This window comes from Montipora capricornis, chromosome 2, assembly GCF_036669925.1.
Source record: "Montipora capricornis isolate CH-2021 chromosome 2, ASM3666992v2, whole genome shotgun sequence".
NCBI lineage: Eukaryota > Metazoa > Cnidaria > Anthozoa > Scleractinia > Acroporidae > Montipora > Montipora capricornis.
Genome location: NC_090884.1, coordinates 9,567,257 through 9,592,256, shown reverse-complemented (window position 1 = coordinate 9,592,256; position 25,000 = coordinate 9,567,257). Strand labels below are relative to the sequence as shown.

Below are 25,000 nucleotides of genomic sequence, written 5' to 3'. Positions count from 1 at the left end.
CCCATCAAGAGGTCAATCTTGTTGTGGAGCGTGGTTTCTTCATCCGAAGGCCTAGAAGTAACTTTCAAGCTCGAATTCGCGCCACAATCAGCGGCGGTCTTGGACGCGGGCTGTTTCCTTGTCCCCGAGTCTTTGCTTCCACGAGAACTCTCCGGCGGAGAAGAGGATGAATCTTTCGTCAAATTCTGCGAATTTGACTTGGTTACGTTTGACCCAGAGGTCGCACTGAGTATGCCATCGAGAACGCCGGAGCCCGACGTAGGCATATTGTGAATGACTAAAATTACGGCAGAGAAAACTTTTGCTACGCAAAAATAAACTGCCTGGGTAGGTTTACTACCTTTCCTCTCAGTTTTGAGGTGAAAACGGACGTATCTGATGGTAGGATGAAGGAACTGAACACCAGATTGTCCTGTGCTAAAAGACCAGCGTGGTCAATATGGCGACGCAAGCACAAAATTGACTGGCTACACGCATGCGCTATCTCATGGAATCTCTGCTGCGATGACCTGGTAGAATGATCTGTGCCCTGTGACCTGTGACCTGTGACCTGTGACCTGCGTTTTGTACCTGCCGTGTTTTGAACGTGTTGGTGACGACTTTATCAATATTTGGTGGCTCCTAAAAGAGCCGTTTTTTTTTTCTTTTAAGCTTCTTTATGCCTTTGCCTTCTTCTCAGTTTTCTTGGGCAGAAGGACAGCTTGAATGTTTGGCAGCACACCTCCCTGCGCGATAGTGACACCAGCAAGTAGTTTATTCAACTCCTCGTCATTGCGGACAGCGAGCTGAAGGTGACGGGGAATGATTCTGGTTTTCTTGTTGTCGCGAGCAGCGTTGCCCGCCAATTCGAGGATCTCGGCACTGAGATATTCGAGCACAGCGGCCAGGTACACTGGAGCTCCGGCGCCAACTCGTTCAGCGTAGTTTCCTTTGCGGAGAAGTCGATGGATACGACCGACAGGGAACTGAAGTCCCGCTCGGGATGAGCGGCTCTTGGATTTGGTGCCCTTTGCTTTTCCTTTACCGCGACCAGACATTTTTCTGTTAGCTTCGAGTACGAACAATTAGCGAAGTAAATGTTGATAGGTAACAACAGGGAAATTTATACGCAAGACAATATTTCGGTCGGATCGAAACGCACCAATCAACTTTTCATATCACATGTGCTTTTGTTTGAAAATGGAACTATGTTGACCTTTGGTCAACCTGAAGTTGTGAACCAATAAAAAATCGACGATTTCGATCCTTACGTTAATTGATCCCACCTATATTTTGATATAAATAGCAAGTCATTCACATAGCGTCATCATTCGATTCAAGTCGAAGCCTACAGAGCGAAAATGGCACCAAAAGTTGCAGGAAAGAAAGGTGAGAAGAAAGCTGGCAAGGCTAAGGCCGCCACTGGTGACAAGAAAAGGCGAAAGACGAGAAAGGAAAGCTATGCAATCTACATCTACAAGGTGTTGAAACAAGTTCACCCAGACACTGGTATCTCCAGCAAAGCCATGGGCATCATGAACTCGTTCGTCAACGACATCTTCGAGCGCATCGCTGGCGAAGCTTCCCGCCTGGCTCACTACAACAAGAAGTCAACTATCAGCTCTCGCGAGATCCAGACCGCCATCAGGCTGCTTTTGCCCGGTGAACTTGCGAAACACGCTGTTAGTGAAGGAACCAAAGCTGTCACCAAGTACACAAGTAGCAAGTAAACTCACTGAGTTTACCGTCAAAACCAACGGCTCTTTTAGGAGCCACCAAATCTTGTAAAAGTTATACCAACACGATTATATCAGATTTTCCCCCCATCAATCCCTGAATCCTTTTTCATGCTGAAAGAAAATGGCGCGATTGCAGAATACCCGGCCCACTTTGAACGGCACAAATCTCTTGCTCCTGCGGTTCCGCAGTGACCAAACAAAATTATGCAATTAAGTGAGGTAAATGACTGCTACCGCAGTGCCGTAGTCGTAGAATAATGAAGTCTGAGTGAGTCAAGGGCAAAACGATCTCGTGAAAAGTGTAGTTGACCGAACGGAACCGCAAAATGAAAGCTAGAATTTTACGACAGTGCTTAGACCTAATCACTGAAACGAGCGCTTAGGCTTAATCAGTAAACGAGTGCTTTCTTTTTCACACGATCTCGTGAAAAGTGTAGTCAACCAAGTAAGACTTTTAGACAACAAAGTTGTTATTCATTTTGGCGACTGCGGGACTGTGAGAGCGGCATTGCAACACGATTGATTAACATTTCAACGACTGACGACTACGGATGCTAGCGGGAGCAGCATTACAACACGACTGCGGCATTGCGGGAGCAGTTTTTTAGTTAGATATTTTGTGGGCCGGGTATTCTGCAATCTAGCCAAGAAAATCGTTTCCCGGCCGTTAAATTTCCAAGACGAGAACAACCGTTATATGACGTCGCTCTTAAAACTCTGTACTTGCAAATTCCAAGCTCTGCGCATATCAAAGATGGCGTCATATTCTGCACAACGGCGTAAGTGCCTCTGCCTCGCAAGATATTTTAAAACAGCTTTAAAATAAAACTAGTTATAGCTGTCGCTAAAGTGCCAACGAGCCAAGCTTGCGTGATCTGGCGCCTGGCGGCTGCAAACATCACGCGGCGTACTCGTGCGGCACTCTCATTGGTTATCGCTACGGTCAACATTTCATCGCTTTGGTCTACATTACACTCAAATTTGAAGCGCTTCTGAGATTTCGTCCGCCTAAAACTCTTCTCGCGGCTCTCGCCAGGCCTCGCCTCGCCTTCTGTCTTCAGAAGGCCTGACTCGTTGGCAAAAATCCCGCGCCTTTTTCTTGGCAGCGATAGCGATTTGCTTCTGTCAACAAGCGAACGTAGACCGTATTCAGCGGAAAGATTTCAAGCACTTTGTCAGATGCTTCGTTGCGGTGGGAAATAGATCCATACGCACAATTTTGTAACCTTGATAAAGTGTTCCTCCCTCGTCAAAAACCTTTATCCTTTTATTCAAAACGTACGGCATGTTTCAGCTCGATAGCGTTCTTTGTTTTGAGAACGGAGCAGTTTGAATGTAAGATTTTGGTAGTACGTGACAAGGGATGTGAAACAATTCGCCCTTCGAAAATTTAATTTAGATAGTACACCGGGTAATAGCTAAGAGGCAAGATAAACCTGTTTTTTCATGTTTCATTCATGTGAACGCACTTGCAAACTCATGTAATCATTTCGTTGAACGTATCTATGGAGAGGGGTTTCAAGACCCATTGACGAGTCAGAAACAAGTTGTGAACGAAAAAACCACCTCATTAAAACCCATGAGACTCTGGTGTCCTGTGGACAACAATCTCATGCATCCATCCACTGCACCAGCGATTGAACGGTGGCAATCAGCTCATGGTAGGTTTTATTTTGTTATTTTAGTGGTGATTATTTACCTTGCCGCTTTGCGGCCTGGTAAATATCCACCACCAGCCGCCTCCACTACGGTGAATAGTTGTTAATTATGCGTATACAGGTGATTTGTTCTGCACCCCCACCCCCAGTTTTCATACAGAGTTTGTTCTGTTTACTATCTCGCTATCAAAAATGCCATAATACTCTTTGTTGGTCTCTCCAAAATTTTGCATAAACATTATTTCCACTTTCTCTTGGGACCTAAAAGGGTCGCAAGAGAAAACAAAAACAATGCTTATGCAAGATTTGGAAGGACAAACAAAGAGTATTATGATATTTTTGATAGTGGCTTGTAGGAACAACAACTTAGTCAAATGGATAGGGATGTTTCGGTTCGACCGGACCTGAAGCGAACGCCGGTTTCATGCTTCAAGTAACCTAGTATTCTTCTCTCGTAGAAATCCCTAAGAAGCCAGTGACGGGTGTCTTTGGAGCTGAAAACGGAAGAATAAAGGTGGAGCTTAGTTTTAATGCTGAAGTGTCAAGCGTCCTTATTGTGAACGCTCGAGCTCTTGGAGACAAAGATTGCACAGTGAAATTTGACATGGGTGGTGTAAGTACTTTTGGGCAATTTTATTCCTGGTGTTGGTTGCAAGTAATTTTTTCCATGGTCTTCATTTCTCGTTACTGCGCATGATCATTGGCTTGAAAATCTCACGCCACCTTATCAGCCAATCAGCGATTCTTAAATTAAACCCAAATGTGGACTCCAATACGCGCGTTTTCCAGTGCTTGGCACTGGCTGCGTTTGTTTCGGTGGTTCAAAGTAGTTAGTTTACGGTTTGGGTTTTGCATCACTCTGTTGAAAGCCTCTCTTTTCCTACGGTGTGAGTTTTAGCTTCAATGTATTGTAAATTCCGTTCAATTCAAGCGAAAGGCGTGGCGTACTATACATCTTAAATTCCCTCGACCTACTCCCGTCTGACCTTGTAGCTCAGTTGGTAGAGCAGCGGTGATCTAATCCAAAGGTCATGAGTTCAATTCCCACCCTGGTCAGAGTTCTTCTCTGTCCTTGTGTGGGCCCAATTCCCGTAGTAGGGCTAACGCTCACATGGCCTATATGGGTAGAAAACTAGCACTTCACATTACCCGCTAATAGTTAAGTAAGCAGAAGTATAGACCAGATTTGGTGGTTAGAAACAGAGCGGATTCTTTTACGAGACCCTCTACTTCTACCTGATTAATCTTCAGCACTCTCGCGCCAAGAAGATGGGTGACAAGAGAGCAGTAAGCACTTTGGTTCTTGACCTCAAATTTTCCTTGCGATTTCAATTAAAATCATCTACGGTAGAGAAAAAGGATTGATTTGTTTAAACATTGCACAAATTCAACGCTTAAATTACTCTCACTTAGCTGTGGTGTAATGAGACACGAGTCGTGTTTATCATCCCATGTTAGATTGTTCTTTTAACCATACTAAGAATATCGGATTCCACATCGATGAATTCCAGCTCCTATAAGACAGGGTTGTGATTTTCATTTACGCAATTCGGAATTCTTGTAGCCGGATCCGGAAACAGCACATTCTGGATTAACTGGTTTGGGCACATGTCATGGGCAACCAATTTAACAGCTTGAGATAGGTTTGAACTGCCGCGTCAAATTTTCAGTAACAAGTTCAATATAGAAACAGTAACCTTACTCATAATCTTAACCCTTCGCAACTTCACCACTCACATGAGACCCGCGGCTACGCCGCTGGTATTGCGAAAACTAGAAGTCTCCTTGCACTGAGGCTAGAGAGAAAACCTTTCGATGGCTTCTCTAGAAATTATTCAAACTTTACCATGTTTACTGTATTCTAGGATTATTTGTAAATCCGTAGTTTTGAAGAAATATGTATGATTCAATCTAGTTTATTGTCACCTTTGTCATAGTTAAATCGAAAACAAATCAATTTCCATCAGTGTTTTGTAGTCTACTGCTTGTGTAGAATTTGGGAGTTAATAGGTGACAAGCTAGCCTTGGTGTAAATTTTTTGGGTCTATATGACCACTAAACGTGTAATTGACACTGTAGCAGGATTGAATTCAACCACAGCGAAGGTAATAATAAACAGACAATTAAATTCCGTAGAACCTGTTGTCAGTTAAAGAAAACTGTGTTTTCTCAGAAAGAAGTTAAAACTAATCATGTTTTCCGCCTCAGAAAAATTCTCAGCTAATTGGAACCCACAGCCTTCCTAGTAACGGGTGGAGCTACAAAGTAAATTTTAAAGAAATGTTTACATTTGAAGTGGGGATTCTAGAGAAAAGAAAGAAATGATCCTCGCACTAATCTGTTCCCTGCTAGCTGAGGTCTCTTTTCTTTTTGCGTTGTACGGAAAAAGAGGCCTTTGCCATGCGTCGAAACTCGCTTTGATCCAACCGCCGTCCACAACGTTGGACGGTACTGTTCAAACCGCTGTGTCTCGCGCATTTCTTTACAGTAGTTCCGCTGTTATTAAGTTAGCCCAAATAAGATGAAGTATCACGTGACGATTCGGTTGCTTAGTAACCGCCGCGCATGCTCAACACAGTGAGTTTCGAGCCATGGCAGAGGTCTTATTTCCCCGTGTTCATCAGCCCAGCGAACGCATAAGAAAAGAGAATTCTTCTAGCAGGGAAATTTATCTGGACAAATTAAGCAATTGTCTTTTATTGCCACCTGAAACTTCAGGTGGCTCAAACGGGATTCAAACCCATGACCCCTTGCGATGCCGGGGAAATGATCTACCAACAGTTGGAGCTTTTACCAGTCTCCTATAGCTCAGTGGTGGGCCTTCAGAAGGTCGTCGGTTCGACTCCCTGAATCCTCATCGAAGAAAATACATTCGGCTAAGTGGGGCAAACAATACTCATCTTCTTCGGTATACACCTACGATGCACAATATTCGAAAATTAAAATCCCAATAGAATAGATAAGTAAAGCAAGACTCCGGTGAAGTAATCAAGTTTATTGGCCTTGTGCTCGAGATTCCAATGGTTCAGTGAAGTTCGGCGAAGGAACTGGAAATCGGGGAGGTTAGTAGGTTCGACTTCCGCAATGAAACACTCGGTTTTTTCCTCGATATCCACGTGTTTTGATCGAAAAAATACGTTTTTTAGTTCGAATTATATGTGCATCTTTGATCTGTGGGTTATGGATGAAGGCGTTCCTTGTAACTATCTGGACGACTTCACGCTCTTGAGTGCATCATGGGTAATCAGTGCAAGATGGAGATAAATTTAAAGGTTTGTGACATGCGGAAGTTTAACACGATGAAAAGTATTCATGATGTGCATTTTTGGGTGTTTCATTTTCCAAGACAGAAGATATGCGCGCACAGGTGTGGTAGAATAAAGTTGTAGAAAATGGCTATTGTATAAATTATTTTATTATACAAAGTTTCTGCCATACATTTCCTGTAATACCAATGGCACAAAATTACATACTGTTAAATTTTCCAGATAGGTGCGAAGATCACTTGTCCCGTTCATTTATTTCTTCACTCATTTAACAGGATCAACATTTCAGTCCTTTTCTCCTTTTCTACAGACAAAAGGCCAAATACTCTGTTTGTGCAAAAGACGGAAGCCACAAAACTATGAACGGAAAAAAAGATATACAAATGATGCCCTCCCATAGGTTTGGGGGAAGAAGAGAACATGGCTAATTTGAAATGGGGAAAGGGGGAGCAATGTCAAAATATTTTAGGAAACAAGGGAACAAAAAAAAAAGACAACAAATTTTAGGGATCAAAAAGGTGGGAAAAAGTTTACATACGTACTTAAAGGGGCACTGCCCTACTGTTTTTTGGTCAAACCTGGGTAAAGATGTAAATGAGTCCCTTAGGTCACACGTACAACATTCCTGACAACCCACTGAGAACATATGAAATGTATTTATGGCACAAACAGCTGTTTTTATTTAATTTTTGGCGACTTTCTGAAGACATCGTCTCCAAACTTGAAAAAGCTGGCCAGGTTTTTCAAGTTTCAATCCATTTCCATCCTTGGGTGTAAACTGCAACAAAGATTAGCTTCAGTGCACTTCAGGTTATCAGCAACAAACCTACAGCAATATTTTTTGGTCGTCATTGACGCAAAGACGTCTTTTAGTGTTTGACGGTTGACTAAGATAGCGCGACTGTTTGTTTTTGTTGTGGAAAATCGCATTGCTTGTCGTAGCAATCTTATTGGATGAATTTCAGCTTTGGCTGTATTTTCATATAAGAAAATTGTTCCACGGCTCGTAATGCCTGTCGGTTGAAGGTGGGCCTTCAATTGACCTCTCCCCATAGGGGCTTTTTCAGGGCCAATGAAACACAAGCATGACAGAACAGAACATTCAACAAGGGAACACTAGCAAATATTTAAAGACAGGGACCTCCCACCCCCTCCACCTGGGGAAGGGCGTCAGAAAATGATGTCAAATAATCGTTAAAATTTGCCCAAATGCATCACGGGTAACTGGTAGCCGAGAAAAGACTCCGAAATGGATCAGTTTTAATATTGGGCGCAATATTTACGCAAGTGCTTACAGGTTCCAAAGCAAATTGACGGGGAGATAAGACCAGATTGTCTCGAATCGGTTCACCTTTCAGATTGCCTTTTGCTCGCGGCTTGTTTTTAGCTGACGAAGCAGTTGGCCGCTCATATCCAGAGTCGAACTGTGAGGAACTGTGAGTTTGTATCGCACGGGCGAAGAATAGCACATTGAGCGGCAGCCTCAAGCATATTCATGCGGCAGGATAGCAAAGGAGTCTCTCAAAGGAGTTAGCCAGGTAAATGGACCGCAAAATACCGTAAACACCCAGCCATTGTAATATTGCAGGGTCGTAACGAGGTCAAAGGCCTGAAAAGGGCCGGGATCAGGGATCAAAAACCTGCGATCTGGAATCATAACGCGTGGGATCGGGATCAGCAGTATTTTTCATGGAATCAGGGATCAGGGGTCAAAAGTTCTCATCATTTTGGGTAAAAATATGGGATCAGTTTCGAAAAATATACCTCGTTACGACCCTGATATTATGCGACGATCAACCCGAAACTTCAACATCCCCACCCCTCCCCCCCCCTCGGGACAAAGCCCGGGCATTTGAACTTTTGAAGATTGGATCGTTCAAATTCCCGCCCCCTCGGGCCAAAATGGTGTTCAAATGCCCTACCCTATTGTCGTATTTTTCTGTCATACCCTAGTAAAGAACAATTGTCGTCGGCTCCTGCCATCTGTAATAAAGATCTTTTGAAGACCTTTTTGGTAAGCCAATCGATCACAAATGCTACATCTCTCCCTTTAAACTGTTCCATCTCGTCCAAACACGTGTTTTATGGCTGTTAGTGACTTCAGGGCCCAAAAAAGAATCATTTGAAACCTGACACTTCCGGTTCAATTTTCCCCACCCCACGCAGGGAAAGGTCAAATTCCCCACTCCCCGGGCACAGTGGGAGGCGTGGTGGCCTCATGGTTAGTGTGCTAGACACCGGAGCGAATGGTCTGGGTTCGGGTCCTGGCCGGGGGAACATTGTGTTGTGTTCTAATGGGCAAGACACTTTACTCCCATGGTGCCTCTCTCCACCCAGGTGTATAAATGGGTACCGGCGAAATGCTGGGGGTAACCCTGCGGTGGACTGGCATCCCATCCAGGGAGGAGTAGAAATACTCCTGGTCTCTTCATGCCATGGAAACCGGGATAAGCTCTGGCCTGATGGGCCACTTGGCTTGTATGCAGACTTTTTCTATCAGGCACAGAAGATAGTCAAATGCCGGGGGTGAGGGGGGGGGGGGGGAAGATGTTGAAGTTTGATAGGTGCATTAGGGAGCTTAAGCATCTGTGTTTCTAAGACGCAGACGGCATCCAGAAGTGAGCTGTTTTCCCTTTTAAGTTGTCTTCACACAACCACATTTACATCGCCAAGTATCTTTTCTCCATTAGAGATGATTAGTATAAAAATCTGGGAGACACCACTGTCCTGGCATGCAAAATGTTCTCTTCCGGTTGCCATCTGCACATCAAAAATGCGCAGGCTTAAGCTCCCTATTACACTGTACCACAAACGGGTAATTTTCCACCACCTTTGACTCCTCAGGTTTTGCGGCCTACTAAAATTCTGATTGAAAACCCTGCATATACATGTTACAGTTAAATTTAAATTCAGGTTAATTTTAATTTCTGGTTTATTTTAAACTATCCAAGGTTGAAATTGAAAGTAGGAAACATCAACAAAAAGCCATCAATTATTAGCAAGTACATGTAATATTTTAGTAAGTAAATTGGCCTTAGAGGTGAGTGCGATGAACTTAGTAGCGCTTAAATCATGAGTATTTTATAAAACCCCAAATACTTGTTTTAAAGTTGACAGTTACTTGTGAAAATACATTGTTCGTGGTTAGTCTTACAAAGCTCGTTAGTCTTACAAAGCTCTCTTTTTTTTTTGCTGAGTCTGTTTGTAGTGATAAATCCAAACTTTGTGATTACTTTGGCACAGTCCCCTTCAAGTTCTACAATTTGCGCAAATAGCACATTTGGTTAAAGGGGCATTTCCTTTTCCATTTTATTGATTTTCAGCAGCACATAATTCAGGCACTGCTCTCCTTTAATGTCTGGCTCATCCACTTTTTTAAATTATTGACCATTCTCCTGCTCTGTATTTGATGTAGCTGTGACTTGTCAACTCATTTGTGGCTTATTGATTTCTTTCATCTGAGAGATTCTGAAAACCACTTCATACCGCATTTTGGCAATTATTGTTCTGTGAATGGTTATGTTTTTTTTTACAAGCAGTTTCTCCAAGATGATGACACCAGTGCTTTGGTGATGAGTTATTTTATTTGATTAAACTACAAATTAAGGTTATCTTTTGTTGTTTTAGTTGCCTGTGCCACCATCCTTTTTTCACAGTGCGAACATTGTGTTTGTGGTGAAAATCGGTTTGTTGTCATGACTAGAAATGATGCCTTGTTCCTGGTATATTTTGCATAGTGAAGTAAATAGACTTCGAACAATCTTTGACGATTTGTCCTTCAGAATCAAGAGCCCACCTCTTGCAAACAATTCTTGCTTTTGTCGCACTGGAGACCCAGAGCATTTTCATTCTTCTTTAGATAAATTTAGCCACTTTTTAACTTCTTCATAAAGTTCCATTGACGGCATATAACTGTGTGGATAAGCTGAAATCTTTATAACGCTCACTTTATGCCATTTGCGCATATGTGAACTGGTGGTTGTTGTGAAGGCTTGGAAATAGTTTGAACTCATTGGTAGAAAAATCATCCCCAAAAAAAGGAAAAACCATTTTTAGACAGTTCATAATAAACTAAGTTGAAAAAATTTGACCTAGGCTGAAAAAATCAACCTTGGTTGAAATTATAATTAACTTGAACTTTAATTCAACCTGTAACATACACAATGTAGTATAGGAAGATGATCATGAAGCTGGTTTTATGCCCATTCAGTTCTGTCATAAAATTGGCCAAGCAATCCCCCCAATGGTTCCACCCAAGAAAACTGCTAAAAGAAATTTATTTTGTACTCTTACAAAATCCACATTGTATTCCACAATCTAACATTATGTGTAAACAACTTTTTGTTCCCAGAGGATTTAACTTAAGTTTTTTCTTTTTCCAGTGGAGCTTGGAGAATATGATCCTAAGGAACATACTCTGGGTTAGGTATGTGTCTGAATTTAGGTTTCTTCCTAACCAGGTAACATTATTTGTTTAATAATAAATGCTCATTTTGTTTCCGGAGAATCTCAATGTTTCCCCGAGGCGCAGCCAAGGGAAACATTGAGATTTGAGGGAAACAAAATGAACTGTTTCCCGAGGGACCAGTCATTAAGTGATTTGTTATTTAGCACAAAAAGAAAAACATGCAATGGCAACAGCAATGGCAGTCGTCGGTGAACATTCGCGGGTAACAGGTGCACTGTTACCCTCTGACGACATAGATTTTACACCGTTGCCCGCTCAGAGTCTTTTGGTGGTAAAAAGTTGTTAGATGTCATGTGACCTTGAAGTAACCAATGAGAGCGCACACTGCTAGGGGAAAAACTCAGGTATATAACAATTTTTGTTACATTGACCCTGTTCTCCTTTAATTTTAGGTAGATAAGCCATTTAATCATGCAATAAACCTTAAAACTGTGTGTCACTGATTGCGCGAACTGTTTGTTTTTACTTGCGCCGATCAACACGTGCACTTTTTCCCACCTCCCTTTATTTGAACCAGCCATTACCCTCCAGCCAATCAAATACTGCATTCTATGGCTTGCCGTAGATGGGCATTTTAGCACATCTTGTCTGAGAAATCCTTGTTTTATTCTTGGCTTGTTACTAAAAATGTTAACATTGTGGGTAAAAAGGATGTTTAGTCCTAAGGTACTAGCTTTTGCGTTCAAGGTTGTTTCAGTGTTGATGAGACAGTGACTTGTGACCTTGTACCTGCCCAAGTATACAGGAGTTGTGATTGCGTGCTTAACTTTTTTATGATCTACAGTCCTGGACAAAATTGTTGAGATATTTTTGACTCTGTTGTCCAATTAAAAACGAAACAGGTTACCGACTCACTTGGATATTGGGCACTTCCCATTTTTTGGAAAATTTTAGCTGCTTTGCTCCCTCAGTAATTAAAGATCCTTTCAAAAAAACTCCATCGGTAAAGAAAAGCACTCTGGCATTGCACCAATTTTCTGCGTGCTCTCTAAACTCCTGTTATGGCGTTTTCGCCAGTAGAGCTCCCTAAATGTAGGCTACGCACGCATTGATTGGGTACGGAAGTTACTATTTGATAGAGAAAGAAGGAGAGGTGGTGGCGAAAGATTAATCCTTGTTATAAATGTACATGAAAGTTTTTTGTCGAGAAAATGAATCCCCATCCAAAAGGTAGCGTTCCTAGGTTGTGTTTGTTGCGGAGTTTGGGAAGAGCCATATCGCCTCGGAATAAGAGGCCGATAAATCTTTCAGACTTAGCGTTACCGGCCGAAGTACATAAGAACTTGAATTATTTCAAACGCAATCGTAATTATTTCAGTTAACGAGCAAGTTAATCTGTTGGTCATTGCTTTCATGTATTTGGTGGCTCCTAAAAGAGCCGTTTTATGTAATTGAAGTGAACTGCAAAGTTCTTCACTTCTTAGGTGACTTTTTAGCGGCAGGCTTCTTAGCCGCGGGTTTCTTCACTGGTTTTTTGGCCACTTTCTTTGCAGCAGGCTTCTTGGCTGCGGCTTTCTTGGCTGCTGGCTTTTTGGCTGCGGCTTTCTTCGCTGCAGGCTTTTTAGCGGCGGGTTTTTTCGGAGATTTCTTTGCTTTCTTCGCGGCGGGCTTCTTTGCGGCAGGCTTCTTGGCTTTGGCGACTGGTTTCTTTGCAGCTGGCTTCTTTGGTTTCTTCTCCTTCTTCTCTGCCTTGGGCAACTTGAAGGAGCCCGAAGCGCCAACACCTTTTGCATGCAGAAGCTTCCCGCTAGCAGTACCTCTCTTCAAAGCCATCTTAAGGTGTGAGCCGACTTCTCCAACCTTGTAGTTGCTCTTGATGTATTTCTCGATGGCTTGGCGCGAAGAACCACCTCGCTCTTTCAGAGCTGAAATGGCAGCCTTGATCATATCCAAGTATGGTGGATGATCAGCAGGTTTTTTTGGCTTTGTAGGCGCCTTCTTTTTTGGGGACTTTGGTGCTGGTGCTGGATCAGACATCTCGAAATTTCTTGTAGATTTACGAACAAATCGAACACTCGAATGCTGTACGTGAAGCGCGCGTGAAGTAAATACACCACATGCGGACCGCCGTGGACGCAAGACCTTAAAATGGCGTTTGCCAAAGTTGTGTTTATTCCCTCGGCCTTCTCTATAGAAAACTGGCATTAAAACTTCAGTCCTGACGAGTGAAACAGCATATCTCTAACATTTATCCCTTTGGTCAAATGTTTATCGACAACGATTGAGGACTTGTTTAAGGGAAGAGTGAGATCTTTAGCTTTTTGTGTTCTAGAGTTGGTAGTGTACGATGACCTTTTACTCTTTGGAGTGAATTTATTTCTTTGCAATTCGTGTTACTGCACTTTATAGACTTAAACTTGAAAGGATAACTTCTATTAAACGGATAGGTGTAATAAAATAGCACAGTCAAGCTCATTTTGAATGTCCTTTTTTCGCTGAAAATGGCACAAGAAAGACAAGCCTTGTAGCTCCCCATTGGTCGAAGTGGTGAACGGTGGAGTCATCTGTTCTAACAAATATCTAGTTTTTTCATCTTAAAGTCGTCATGGCTATCCTTCTAGCATGTATCTGGTCTTGTGTGTGCGTTCCAGCTTTCGTTTTTGTCTCGTCTAGCGCTGCTGTTTTCATCAGTTTGGACGAACAGAGCATTGTAAAAAAGTTGCAACGGAGCCTGATAAAGAATCCATTTAGACCATTTATGCTGGTCGTTACCCAATTTTTTTTTAGCCATTTTAGAATATCAGAATTTAGGACTCTCGACGATTTATATTCTTGGCTAATTTTCCTACAATGCTTGTTAGTGTCTTTAGTGTATAAACATGATTTTTCCTTTCGCTTCTTGTTATGTTTGGGGAGCGCTGAATCTCTTTGCAGATCGTTTTTCGATCGACTTCACACTTCTTTTAATTTTCTGCACTCAATACTTCTTTCCCTTAACTTTTATTGCCAGAATGTAGAAATCAAATTGATGAGTCATGAGGCATAAACATTGTAAGAGTAGAGTTTTAGGTTTCTCGACCTTGCTTTAATTTACATGTTTTTTGCGCCAAATTTTCGTCCTTTCAGCGTGCATAATAATGAACGGTGTTTGATCCTGCTCTTTAATATAACGAAATTTAAACTGATGAGACTTGTTACGATTTACATCATATTGTGCAGTTATTGTATTTATTACAACATGCTATGCCATGTAATTAGTGAAACATGTATTCGCGCGGGTCTGTGGATGTTGCTCAAAACTTTGTATGTAGTGGCTTTTACTAGTAATCCGTCCTCTAGTTTTAAACTGTTTCGTGGCCTTACTCAATTATCAGTGTAACTTGGCTTACTTTGCAAGCTGAAATTATTTCGATACTTTGAGGTGCAATAGTCCTGAAAATATCAGGTGAAATTCAGTTGATTTCGGCAAGACAGCAGCCTGAAATTTGCTTCAACATTGCGGACAATTCGTGCGTTCGAACTTCAAATTGTCTTTGCCAGAGCAGCAAAGGGCAATGATACTTAGTCGACAGTTAGTGGGATACAGAGATTTGAATCGACATATAGATAGGTTTCATTTGAATTTCTTGTTTCGCAAAGAATGTTGGTTATTGCTTTTATTGATTTGGTGGCTCCTAAAAGAGCCGTTTGTATTGTGGAAGATGAAAATCATTTATGCTCTCTCTCCACGGATTCTGCGGGCCAGCTGAATATCCTTGGGCATGATGGTGACGCGCTTGGCGTGGATGGCGCACAAGTTGGTGTCTTCAAAGAGACCCACAAGGTAAGCTTCGCTGGCCTCTTGAAGAGCCATGACAGCAGAGCTCTGGAAACGCAGATCGGTCTTGAAATCCTGAGCGATTTCACGCACAAGACGCTGGAAGGGCAGCTTACGGATCAACAGCTCTGTGGATTTCTGGTAACGGCGAATTTCTCGGAGAGCAACTGTTCCGGGTCTGTAACGATGAGGTTTCTTGACACCACCAGTAGCAGGAGCGCTCTTCCGGGCTGCTTTTGTAGCCAACTGCTTACGAGGAGCTTTTCCACCAGTCGTTTTTCGAGCCGTTTGCTTGGTACGAGCCATCTTTCCTTGAACGAAAACGTTGAGAAATAAAGTAAGAAATGGTAACTATGATTTTATATCAGGCGCGCTTGATTCTGATTGGTTTTAAAATAAGTAATTTGATTGGTTGAGCCCAAATCATAGAAAAATTTTCGATCCGGTGTTAACTCCAAGCTAAGTTTACATGTGAAACATAGCTGATTGTTTAATTATCATAGCTCTAAAAGCAGTAAGAAGGTTTAATAAGAGTTTAAATAAATTAAGTGGATCCGTTAGCTGTCATTTTCACCCGAGCAGGAGATTAATGCTACACAGAAATTGCTGATAGTCGCCGGATGTTCCAAAAATGCATCGAACGCTGGTGAGCATTTGACCCTTGTACCTTTGGCGTAATTGTTCTTTTTATCCAATTAAAAATAAGGATACATTTGTTTTCTGAGAGGCCATACTGGTCCATATAAATAAGAAGAAACTTCGTGCTGTATCATTCTCTCGTTCTACAAGTCGCTATCAAGATGTCTGGTCGAGGTAAAGGAGGCAAAGGTCTTGGAAAAGGAGGCGCTAAGCGTCACCGAAAGATTCTTCGTGATAACATCCAAGGTATCACCAAGCCAGCAATTCGTCGTCTAGCTCGCCGAGGCGGTGTCAAGCGAATCTCTGGTTTGATCTACGAAGAAACACGCGGGGTTCTGAAGGTTTTCCTTGAGAATGTCATCCGTGATGCAGTAACGTACACGGAGCACGCCAAGCGCAAGACTGTCACAGCCATGGATGTTGTGTACGCTCTGAAACGCCAAGGACGCACACTTTACGGATTTGGCGGTTAGATGAAACTGGCGCCACACTAAAAAACAAACGGCTCCTTTAGGAGCCACCAAATCTCACAAAAGTCATGACCAATAAATACTGGGTTTTTAGTATATCTTTCCTCTTGTTACCCTTTGCAAAGTGTGCATTATTTAAGCTCCTCTTTGTTGTGACTGTGGTTTACTATTTATATTTACCTCAAAAAAGACATCTATTTTCGTGCGTTTCCCGTTATTTTTAATAACTTATCGATACTTATTCCTACCGGTCTAATTTTCATTAAGTGTTATCAGCTTATTTTATTATGCGCGGTTCTGTAAAAATCTCGAACCACTTGTTTCGCTTCGCTGTGCAATGACAGCCATATTAAAACAAAACGATGCAAAATGTTCCTTCAAGAGAACGGTATAAGCGCCATGGAAAACTGTTGTCCCATGTTCAACATACCTTGTGTGGAAGATGTTATATCTTCGTTTAAGGGTGAAGCGAATTTTGCAACGAAGGCTAATATTTAGCCTTTATTTTACGGTTAAATATCCTACGCAAAACTCTCAAACATTAACTTACCCTTAGCACTAAATAAACGGCTAAAGTTTTTCTCAATATACTTTGAACTCCTATATTTAGCGCTTACTTTACGGCTAAACTTGATGACAGTTAGGGTTGCCCACATTATGCCACCGGCATAATTTTGAGCATAATAGTGAGGCATGAGCATGGAGCATTACGCCAGCATAATAGTAATTCCAAATTGGGCAAAAGCATGCAAGAAAATCTTGCTTATCCAACCGTCATCTGCAGCCTCAGAGAGGCTCTTCTCATTGCTACCATAGTTAACTACGTTGCTTCAAAATGCCTTTCAAGACAACCAAGCATGAGCTATGGAGCACTATATTGAATCCTCCATCATGCTTCAGTATAACAAAAGATGATCACATAAAAGGAATATTTATACTTTATGTTGTCGATATAATCATCCACATAAGCATATCAAGCGATTGTATTTTATTTTAGGTAAAAAATGAGTAATACGGGGGAAATTTCTTTAGCATAGTAGTCACTATTTTGGAGCATAAAGAATTAGCATAATAGTGAAACTTTTTAGCATAATGTGGACTATCCTAATGAGAGTCCTATTTTTCCGTGACGAGTGTGTTGGGCTAAACACGACAGGGGTACTCAACGAGAATATAGTTCAAAACCACTTAAACATAGTATTGTTTAACGTATTTTAGTATTTAAACGGTAGATATAGTCATATTTTTATCCTCCAGCTGAAAGTCTAGTGATGCGAAAATTTATATAGGGATCAAAACTTCAATTCTAGGTGACCTTTTTAGGGTAAGAATCCGTTAAAAATGGGCAATTATACCATGTTTTAGATGTTCGAAAATCCTTGGACAGGCAGGCAAGCCAGGCCTTTACAACAAATGTTCCAAAAATTCTGGATCTCAAATCGTCTTCCAAAAAGATATTTTCCGAAAATTGACGTTGGGTGCCCGTGACACTATGCCATATGCAAATACGTGACGCGAACTGCCGACAGCAAAATAAAATATTCCGGTTTTCGTTTTGGGTTTTTTTAGGGATATTAATCTTATCTGCGAGGACGTTTTCATTTTTAACATGGAGTTCAATAATCGTTAACAATCAAACGCTGTAGTTGAGTGTCTTACGGGTTGAATATATGATGTTTGCAATACGCGCGCGTTTTTTCGGTGCTCAAATTCAAATGTGAACGAGCCGAGAAATTTGCAATCGAAGACAGCTGCTACAAATAAATTCGTGTTTCTTGTTATTAACTTTTCCAGCACAGAAAATATAAATGTGCAACTTAAATAATTGAAGTATGTTTTATTTTTGTGTGACATAGAACTAAAATCCACTCCAAATCTGAGAAATTATATTTCATACTCAGTTAGTATCATACGTCTTTTAAATGGAAATACTTGGTAGTATTGTTTCCGGGAGTTATTTCGTTGGCTGTATCGATATTTTGGAGATATTTTTCTCTTATTCCCTTTTGATAAATTTGCACAAAGCTCCTCTTACTCTTGCACCGGCAGTTTTGGTACTTTTGGTTTACTAGTGCTTCTTTTGTTTTTTCTTTTCTTTTACTTCGGAGGGAGCCGTAACGCACTCCTCCGAATAGGCACTTAAGCCCGGTTCCCACTTGTGCGATAAGCACAAGGATGAGTTTAGCAACGTTCACACAGTGAAAGAAGCCGAGGAAAACTTGGCTTATACAAGCGTAGACGTAGTAAGACTCAAGATGGCGTGCGAATCGTCGAGCTTGTCTTTACTTTCACTCACGCCGGTCCCAGTTGTGAAATAAGCACAAGCGTGAGATAAGCAAAAGCACAAGGAAAGAAAAATGCCCTTTTCATGCTTATGCTTTTGCTTATTGCACAAGTGTGAACCAGGTTTATTTCGGACTCATTTCCAACAGATGCGATCAGTTTAATCGATTGTGTGCGGTTGAATTTATGCAAAAAACTTTTGTTTTGCTTGGCTGTGCACTGACAGCCATGAACAATGAAGTTCGATTAATCCTTAAGAATTAGACGATATCGTTGAACGTTTTTTCGGCGCGCAAATTCAAATGTAAATGAGCTGAGAAATATGCCATCGAATGTTACGGCAAAAAGCAGAAACTGTGTCTCCCTTGTCAAGAACTTTTTTGGGCGCAGAATATAATTGTGCCACATTTAATAATTCAAGTTTATTTTATTTTTGTATGAAAAAGAGCCAAAATCTACTCCAAATACGAGACTCTTATTAAAAGTGTGTTTGAGACTAGTAATGCATCTTTTGAACATGGTGGTGACGACTTTATCAATATTTGTTGGCTCCTAAAAGAGCCGTTTTTTGTTTTCTTGAGAGCTTCCTTAAGCCTTTGCCTTCTTCTCAGTTTTCTTGGGCAGAAGGACAGCTTGAATGTTTGGCAGCACACCTCCCTGCGCGATAGTGACACCAGCAAGTAGTTTATTCAACTCCTCGTCATTGCGGACAGCGAGCTGAAGGTGACGGGGAATGATTCTGGTTTTCTTGTTGTCGCGAGCAGCGTTGCCCGCCAATTCGAGAATCTCAGCGCTGAGATATTCGAGCACAGCGGCCAGGTACACTGGAGCTCCGGCGCCAACTCGTTCAGCGTAGTTTCCTTTGCGGAGAAGTCGATGGATACGACCGACAGGGAACTGAAGTCCCGCTCGGGATGAGCGGCTCTTGGATTTGGTGCCCTTTGCTTTTCCTTTACCGCGACCAGACATTTTTCTGTGAGCTTCGAGTCTACGAACACTTAGCGAAATAAATGTTGATAGGTAACAACAGGGAAATTTATACGCAAGACAATATTTCGGTCGGATCGAAACGCACCAATCAACTTTTCATATCACATGTGCTTTTGTTTGAAAACGGAGCTATGTTGACCTTTGGCCAACCTGAAGTTGTGAACCAATAAAAAATCGACGATTTCGATCCTTACGTTAATTGATCCCACCTATATTTTGTTATAAATAGCAAGTCATTCACATAGCGTTATCATTCGATTCAAGTCGAACCCTACAGAGCGAAAAATGGCACCGAAAGTTGCAGGAAAGAAAGGCGAGAAGAAAGCTGGTAAGGCTAAAGCCGCCACTGGTGACAAGAAAAGGCGAAAGACGAGAAAGGAAAGCTATGCAATCTACATCTACAAGGTGTTGAAACAAGTTCACCCTGACACTGGTATCTCCAGCAAAGCCATGGGCATCATGAACTCGTTCGTCAACGACATCTTCGAGCGCATCGCTGGCGAAGCTTCCCGCCTGGCTCACTACAACAAGAAGTCAACTATCAGCTCTCGCGAGATCCAGACCGCCATCAGGCTGCTTTTGCCCGGTGAACTGGCGAAACACGCTGTTAGTGAAGGAACCAAAGCTGTCACCAAGTACACAAGCAGCAAGTAAACTCACTGAGTTTACCGCCAAAACCAACGGCTCTTTTAGGAGCCACCAAATCTTGTAAAAGTTGTGCCAACACGATTGTATCAGATTTTCCTCTAGCAACTTCTGAATCCTTTTTCATGCTGAAAGAAAATGGAGCGATTGCATAATACCCGGCCCTCTTTGAACGGCACAAATCTTTTGCTCCTGGGGTCCCGCAGTGACCAAACAAAATTATGAAATTAAGTTAGGTAAACGACTGCTACTGCTGTGCCGTAGTCGATGAATAATGAAGTCTGAGTGAGTCAAGGGCAAAACGTTCTCGGAAAAAAGTGTGAACCGCAAAATGAAAGCTAAAAATTTACGAGAGTACTTAGACCTAATCACTGAAACGAGCGCTTAGGCTTAATCAGTAACGAGTGCTTTCTTCTTCACACGATCTCGTGAAACAGTGTACTTAACCAAGTAAGACTTTTAGCCAACGGGGTTGTTATTCATTTTGGCGACTGCGGGATTGCAACACGACTGATTATCATTTCAACGACTGACGTATCTAGACGAAGGACTTTTCGAAAGTCTAACTACGGGGCTGTAGGACTGCGGGCTCAGCATTACAACACGACTGCGGCACTGCGGGAGCAGTTTTTTAAGTTAGATATTTTGTGGGCCGGGTATTCTGCAATCTAGCCAAGAAAATCGTTTCCCGGCCGTTAAATTTCCAAGACGAGAACAACCGTTATCACGTCGCTCTTAAAACACTGTACTTGCAAATTCCAAGCTCTGCGCATATCAAAGATGACATCATATGCCACGCAACGGCGTAAGTGCATCTCCCTCGCATTATATTTTAAAATAAAAAATCCCGCGCCTTTTTCTTGGAAGCGATACCGATTTGCTTCAAGTCAACAAGCGAACGAAGACCGTATTCAGCGGAAAGATTTCAAGCACTTTGTCAGACGTTTCGTTGCGGTTGGAAATAGAGCCATACGCACAATTTTGTAACCTTTATAAAGTGTAGCACCTTAATCAAAAACGTACGGCACGTTTCAGCTCGATAGCGTTCTTTGTTTTGAGAACGGAGCAGTTTGAATGTAAGATTTTGGTAGTACGTGACAAGGAATGTGAAACAATTCGCCCTTCGAAAATTCAGTTTAGATAGTGCACCGGGTAATAGCTAAGAGGCTCCTGTTTCTACATGTTTCATGTTTCATTCATTTGAACGCACTTTTTTTTAGCTAAAGAGTACACGGCCTTTACAAACACAAGCATGCAAACACGCGATATCCTCATCATGTAATCATTTCGTTGAACGTATCTACGGAGAGGGGTTTGAAGACCCATTTACGAGTCAGAAGCAAGTTGGGAACGGAATAACCACTTCATTAAAACCCATGAGACTCTGGTGTCCTGTGGACAACAATTTAATGCATCCATCCACTTGACTGCACCAGCGATTGAACGGTGGCAATCAGCTCATGGTAGGTTTTATTTCGTTATTTTAGTGGTGGTTATTTACCCTGCCGCTTTGCGGCCTGGTAAATATCCACCACCAGCCGCCTCCACTTCGGTGAATAGTAGTTAATTATGCGCATACAGGTGATTTGTTCTGCACCCCCACCACCCCCTTCCCCCCCCCCCCCCAGTTTTCACACAGAGTTTGTTCTGGTTACTATCTCACTATCAAGAATGCCATAATACTCTTTGTTTGTCTCTACAGAATTTTGCATGAGCATTTTGCATGAGCACTTTCTCTTGGGACCTAAAAGGGTCGCAAGAGAAAACAAAAACAATGCTTATGCAAAACTTGGAAGGACAAACAAAGAGTATTACGATATTTTTGATAGTGGCTTGAAGGAACAACAACTTAGTCAAATGGATAGGGATGTTTCGGTTCAACCGGACCTGAAGCGAACGCCGGCTTTATGCTTCAAGTAACCTGTATTGTTTAACGGAGTATTCTTCTCTCGCAGAAATCCCTAAGAAGCCAGTGACGGGTGTCTTTGGAGCTGAAAACGGAAGAATAAAGGTGGAGCTTAGTTTTAATGCAAAAGTGTCAAGCGTCCTTGTTGTGAACGCTCGAGCTCTTGGAGACAAAGAATTGGATTGCACAGTGAAATTTGACGTGGGTGGTGTATAAGTACTTTTGGGCAATTTTATTCCTGGTGTTGGTTGCAAGAAATTTTTGCGATGATCTTCATTTCTCGGTACTGCGCATGATCATTGGCTTGAAAATCTCACGCCACCTTCTCAGCCAATCAGCGATTCTTAAATTAAACCCAAATGTGGACTCCAATACGCGCGTTTTCCAGTGCTTGGCACTGGCTGCGTTTGTTTCGGTGGTTCAAAGTAGTTAGTTTACGGTTTGGGTTTTGTATCGCTCTGTTTTAAGCCTCTCTTTTCCTACGGTGTGAGTTTTAGCTTAAATGTATTGTAAATTCCGTTCAATTCAAGCGAAGGGCGTGGCGTACTATACATCTTAAATTCCCACGACCTGCTCCCGTCTGACCTTGTAGCTCAGTTGGTAGAGCAGCGGTGATCTAACCCGAAGGTCATGAGTTCAATTCCCACCCTGGTCAGAGTTCTTCTCTGTCCTTGTGTGGGCCCAATTCCCTTAGTAGGGCTAACGCTCACATGGAAACTAGCACTTCACATTACCCCCTAATAGTTAAGTAAGCAGAAGTATAGACTAGATTTGGTGGTTAGAAACAGAGCCGAGTCTTTTACGAGACCCTCTACTTCTACCTGACTAATCTTCAGCACTCTCGCGCCAAGAAGATGGGTGACAAGAGAACAGTAAGCACATTGGGTCTTGACCTCAATTTTTCCTTGCGATTTCAATTAAAATCATCTACGGTAGAGAAAAAGGATTGATTTGTTTAAACATTGCACAAATTCAACGCTTAAATTACTCTCACTTAGCTGTGGTGTAATGAGACACGAGTCGTGTTTATCATCCCATTTTAGATAGTTCTTTTACCATACTACGAATATCGGATTCCACATCGATGAATTCGAGTTCGTATAAGACAGGGTTGTGATTTGCATTTACGTAATTCGGAATTCTTGTAGCCGGATCCGGAAATAGGCGGATTCTGGATTAACTGGTTTGGGCACATGTCATGGGCAACCAATTTAAGAGCTTGAGAGAGGTTTGAACTGCCGCGTGAAATTTTCAATAACAAGTTCAATATAGAAACAGTAACCTTACTCATAGTCTTAAGAAAAAGATACATGCGCCTTTTTCTCGTTGAGCTCCGCCAAGAGAATTAAAATAAACAGACAGACAGACAAAGTCTGATGCTTTTTTTAATCTTCTTCAGTAAAAACGGAAGTAAGTTCCCTTGATTGATCGAAACTGCGTGACTCATGTTAACTTTATCATGGCGGGCCAACACAACATGGTTTAATCGCGCCTCAGTGGGAACGCTGACATGATGTTTTTAGGGGATCAAGTTACGCCCACTGCCCGTATGAACGTCTTGGAAATCAAACTTTTTTTTTTCTCGCAACTTAAACTTTCTTTCATATACTGTCCGTCGGTCTTAATTACTTACTTACTTACTTGCTCTAGCGCTCACGTGTCAAACTCGATTGGCAAATTTAAACAATTGTTTCTTTTTTCCCAGGAGAGAAGAAAAAACTGAATAACAAAATATTTTGACAAAGCTTTTGATCTCCGTAGTAAAATGACGCAATCATGCAAATCGCCTATTGTGTGAACGGTGTGGCGGCTAGGAGAGAACATTGAAAATTTATGGTCTAAATATTAATTTGGAATGGTTATCACGAGCCACAGGGATTCGCTCTTTTACCTCTAATTTCCATTTTTCGCAGTTAAGAACTTTCCACTTCGTTCTGCTGAATATTATCAGACAACCTGAGGTTGATGGGTTCAACCTGAAGTTTTGTGGTCGGGCACAGCTTGATATTCAAACTAACGATTTATTTATTCTGTTGTAGGAACCATCAGTATTGAAGCTGAACATTGTGAAAGGTGAAAGGATACAGAACAGCGTGACTTAGAATGTGGAAGAAAAACCTCTTTATGCCAAACTAGTAACTGCCTGGTGAACGAAAAAGGAAAACGGCCCTGGAAGGGAAAATTGAGCCAGCATATTATCTCCCCGAAACCCCCTCTTTTATTAAAAGAGTTTTGCTTTGTCTTTTACTTTGGCTCCCTGGTAACGAGCAGATAACCAAGTTCCAGATTTAAAAATCGCCAAAATTGTAAAAAATGTAATAGTTTGTTTATAGCGAGATTACACTAAGTTATCAATCTTGTTCACCGTCACTTCATCTGAAGAATATAAAAAGTTACATTTCAAATGAAACATGTCACAGAAGCGACCAGTTGCACTTACGTAATTAGACGCACGCGCAATTCGATACAAGGAGCTGAGCTCCCAACGCTTGACAGATCTGTCGTTAAAACAAGAGCAGCGCAATTGCGCGGTCATGGGTTCGAATCCCGTCCAAGAGCCTGGATTTTTTGAGGCTTAGTCCTTTGCCACTGCCGTAATTAGACGCACGCGCAATTCGATATAAGGAGCTGAGCTCCCAACGGCTGACAGCTCTGTCGATAAAACAAGTGTAGCGCAATCGTGCGGTCATGGGTTCGAGTCCCATCCAAGAGCCTGGATTTTTTCGGTGGTTTGCACTGCCTATCTGTCCAACTTTAATATTTCACTCTATTAAGCAGTTCAAATATATGAATTGTATGTTTTAAAATATCATCCAGTTCGATTGTATAGAATGTTTTCACCGAAACAAAAGAAAACGCTTGCATAATAATAGAGCTCCGGAATTCCGGGAGGATCAGTTAGGAACACCAACATGGCTGCCGTTTCTTTGTTTCTACGGTGACGTCACGTGAAAGTCTGGTATTAATTGGCTCTTGGTTGTGTTGTAGAATCTTTTATTGTTTTCAAGGTCAAGTCATCGTTTCTTTTGCTTAGTCTGTTGTTTTCGGTTTGGACAACAAGTAGCCTGTGCACAGGCTCTCAAGTGTCAGTTTTTTGTGGCAGCTTCAGCCCTCAGGCATGCCAGGAGCAAAGAAGTAACAGTCGCGCGTAGATCGTCTTTCGCAGCTTTGCCACTCGCATGAGACTAGCGGCCACACCG

General features: G+C 41.9%; 6 protein-coding genes across 6 annotated transcripts in view; 3 read left to right on the top strand and 3 right to left on the bottom strand.

The window, feature by feature from the left end:
- Positions 1-398, bottom strand: part of LOC138037760 (uncharacterized) — a 3,188-nt gene extending 2,790 nt beyond the window's left edge. Inside the window, exon 1 of the mRNA XM_068883659.1 lies at positions 1-398. This exon is cut by the window's left edge and continues 987 nt beyond it. Coding sequence (XP_068739760.1) covers positions 1-266 — 266 coding nt within the window. The 5' untranslated portion in view covers positions 267-398.
- LOC138038772 (histone H2B, gonadal) overlaps positions 1-25,000 on the top strand; it is a 100,523-nt gene that overhangs the window by 55,887 nt on the left and 19,636 nt on the right. The window lies entirely within an intron of this gene.
- Positions 1,326-1,815, top strand: LOC138037759 (histone H2B, gonadal). The gene has a single exon (XM_068883658.1). It carries the CDS (start codon positions 1,341-1,343, stop codon positions 1,707-1,709), a length of 369 nt encoding a protein of 122 aa, XP_068739759.1. The 5' UTR covers positions 1,326-1,340; the 3' UTR covers positions 1,710-1,815.
- LOC138038756 (histone H1-delta-like) lies at positions 12,449-13,208 on the bottom strand. The gene has a single exon (XM_068884798.1). The coding sequence runs from the start codon at positions 13,085-13,087 to the stop codon at positions 12,524-12,526; it is 564 nt and encodes a 187-aa protein (XP_068740899.1). The 5' UTR covers positions 13,088-13,208; the 3' UTR covers positions 12,449-12,523.
- Positions 14,601-15,173, bottom strand: LOC138038767 (histone H3-like). Its single transcript, XM_068884811.1, has one exon. The coding sequence runs from the start codon at positions 15,171-15,173 to the stop codon at positions 14,763-14,765; it is 411 nt and encodes a 136-aa protein (XP_068740912.1). The 3' UTR covers positions 14,601-14,762.
- On the top strand, positions 19,239-20,028 carry LOC138038774 (histone H2B, gonadal). The gene has a single exon (XM_068884818.1). It carries the CDS (start codon positions 19,535-19,537, stop codon positions 19,901-19,903), a length of 369 nt encoding a protein of 122 aa, XP_068740919.1. The 5' UTR covers positions 19,239-19,534; the 3' UTR covers positions 19,904-20,028.

Bases quoted from the DNA above. Each gene is read 5' to 3' on its own strand.
- LOC138037759 (XM_068883658.1), top strand. From the start codon at position 1,341: ATGGCACCAAAAGTTGCAGGAAAGAAAGGTGAGAAGAAAGCTGGCAAG.
- LOC138038756 (XM_068884798.1), bottom strand. From the start codon at position 13,087: ATGTCTGATCCAGCACCAGCACCAAAGTCCCCAAAAAAGAAGGCGCCT.
- LOC138038767 (XM_068884811.1), bottom strand. From the start codon at position 15,173: ATGGCTCGTACCAAGCAAACGGCTCGAAAAACGACTGGTGGAAAAGCT.
- LOC138038774 (XM_068884818.1), top strand. From the start codon at position 19,535: ATGGCACCGAAAGTTGCAGGAAAGAAAGGCGAGAAGAAAGCTGGTAAG.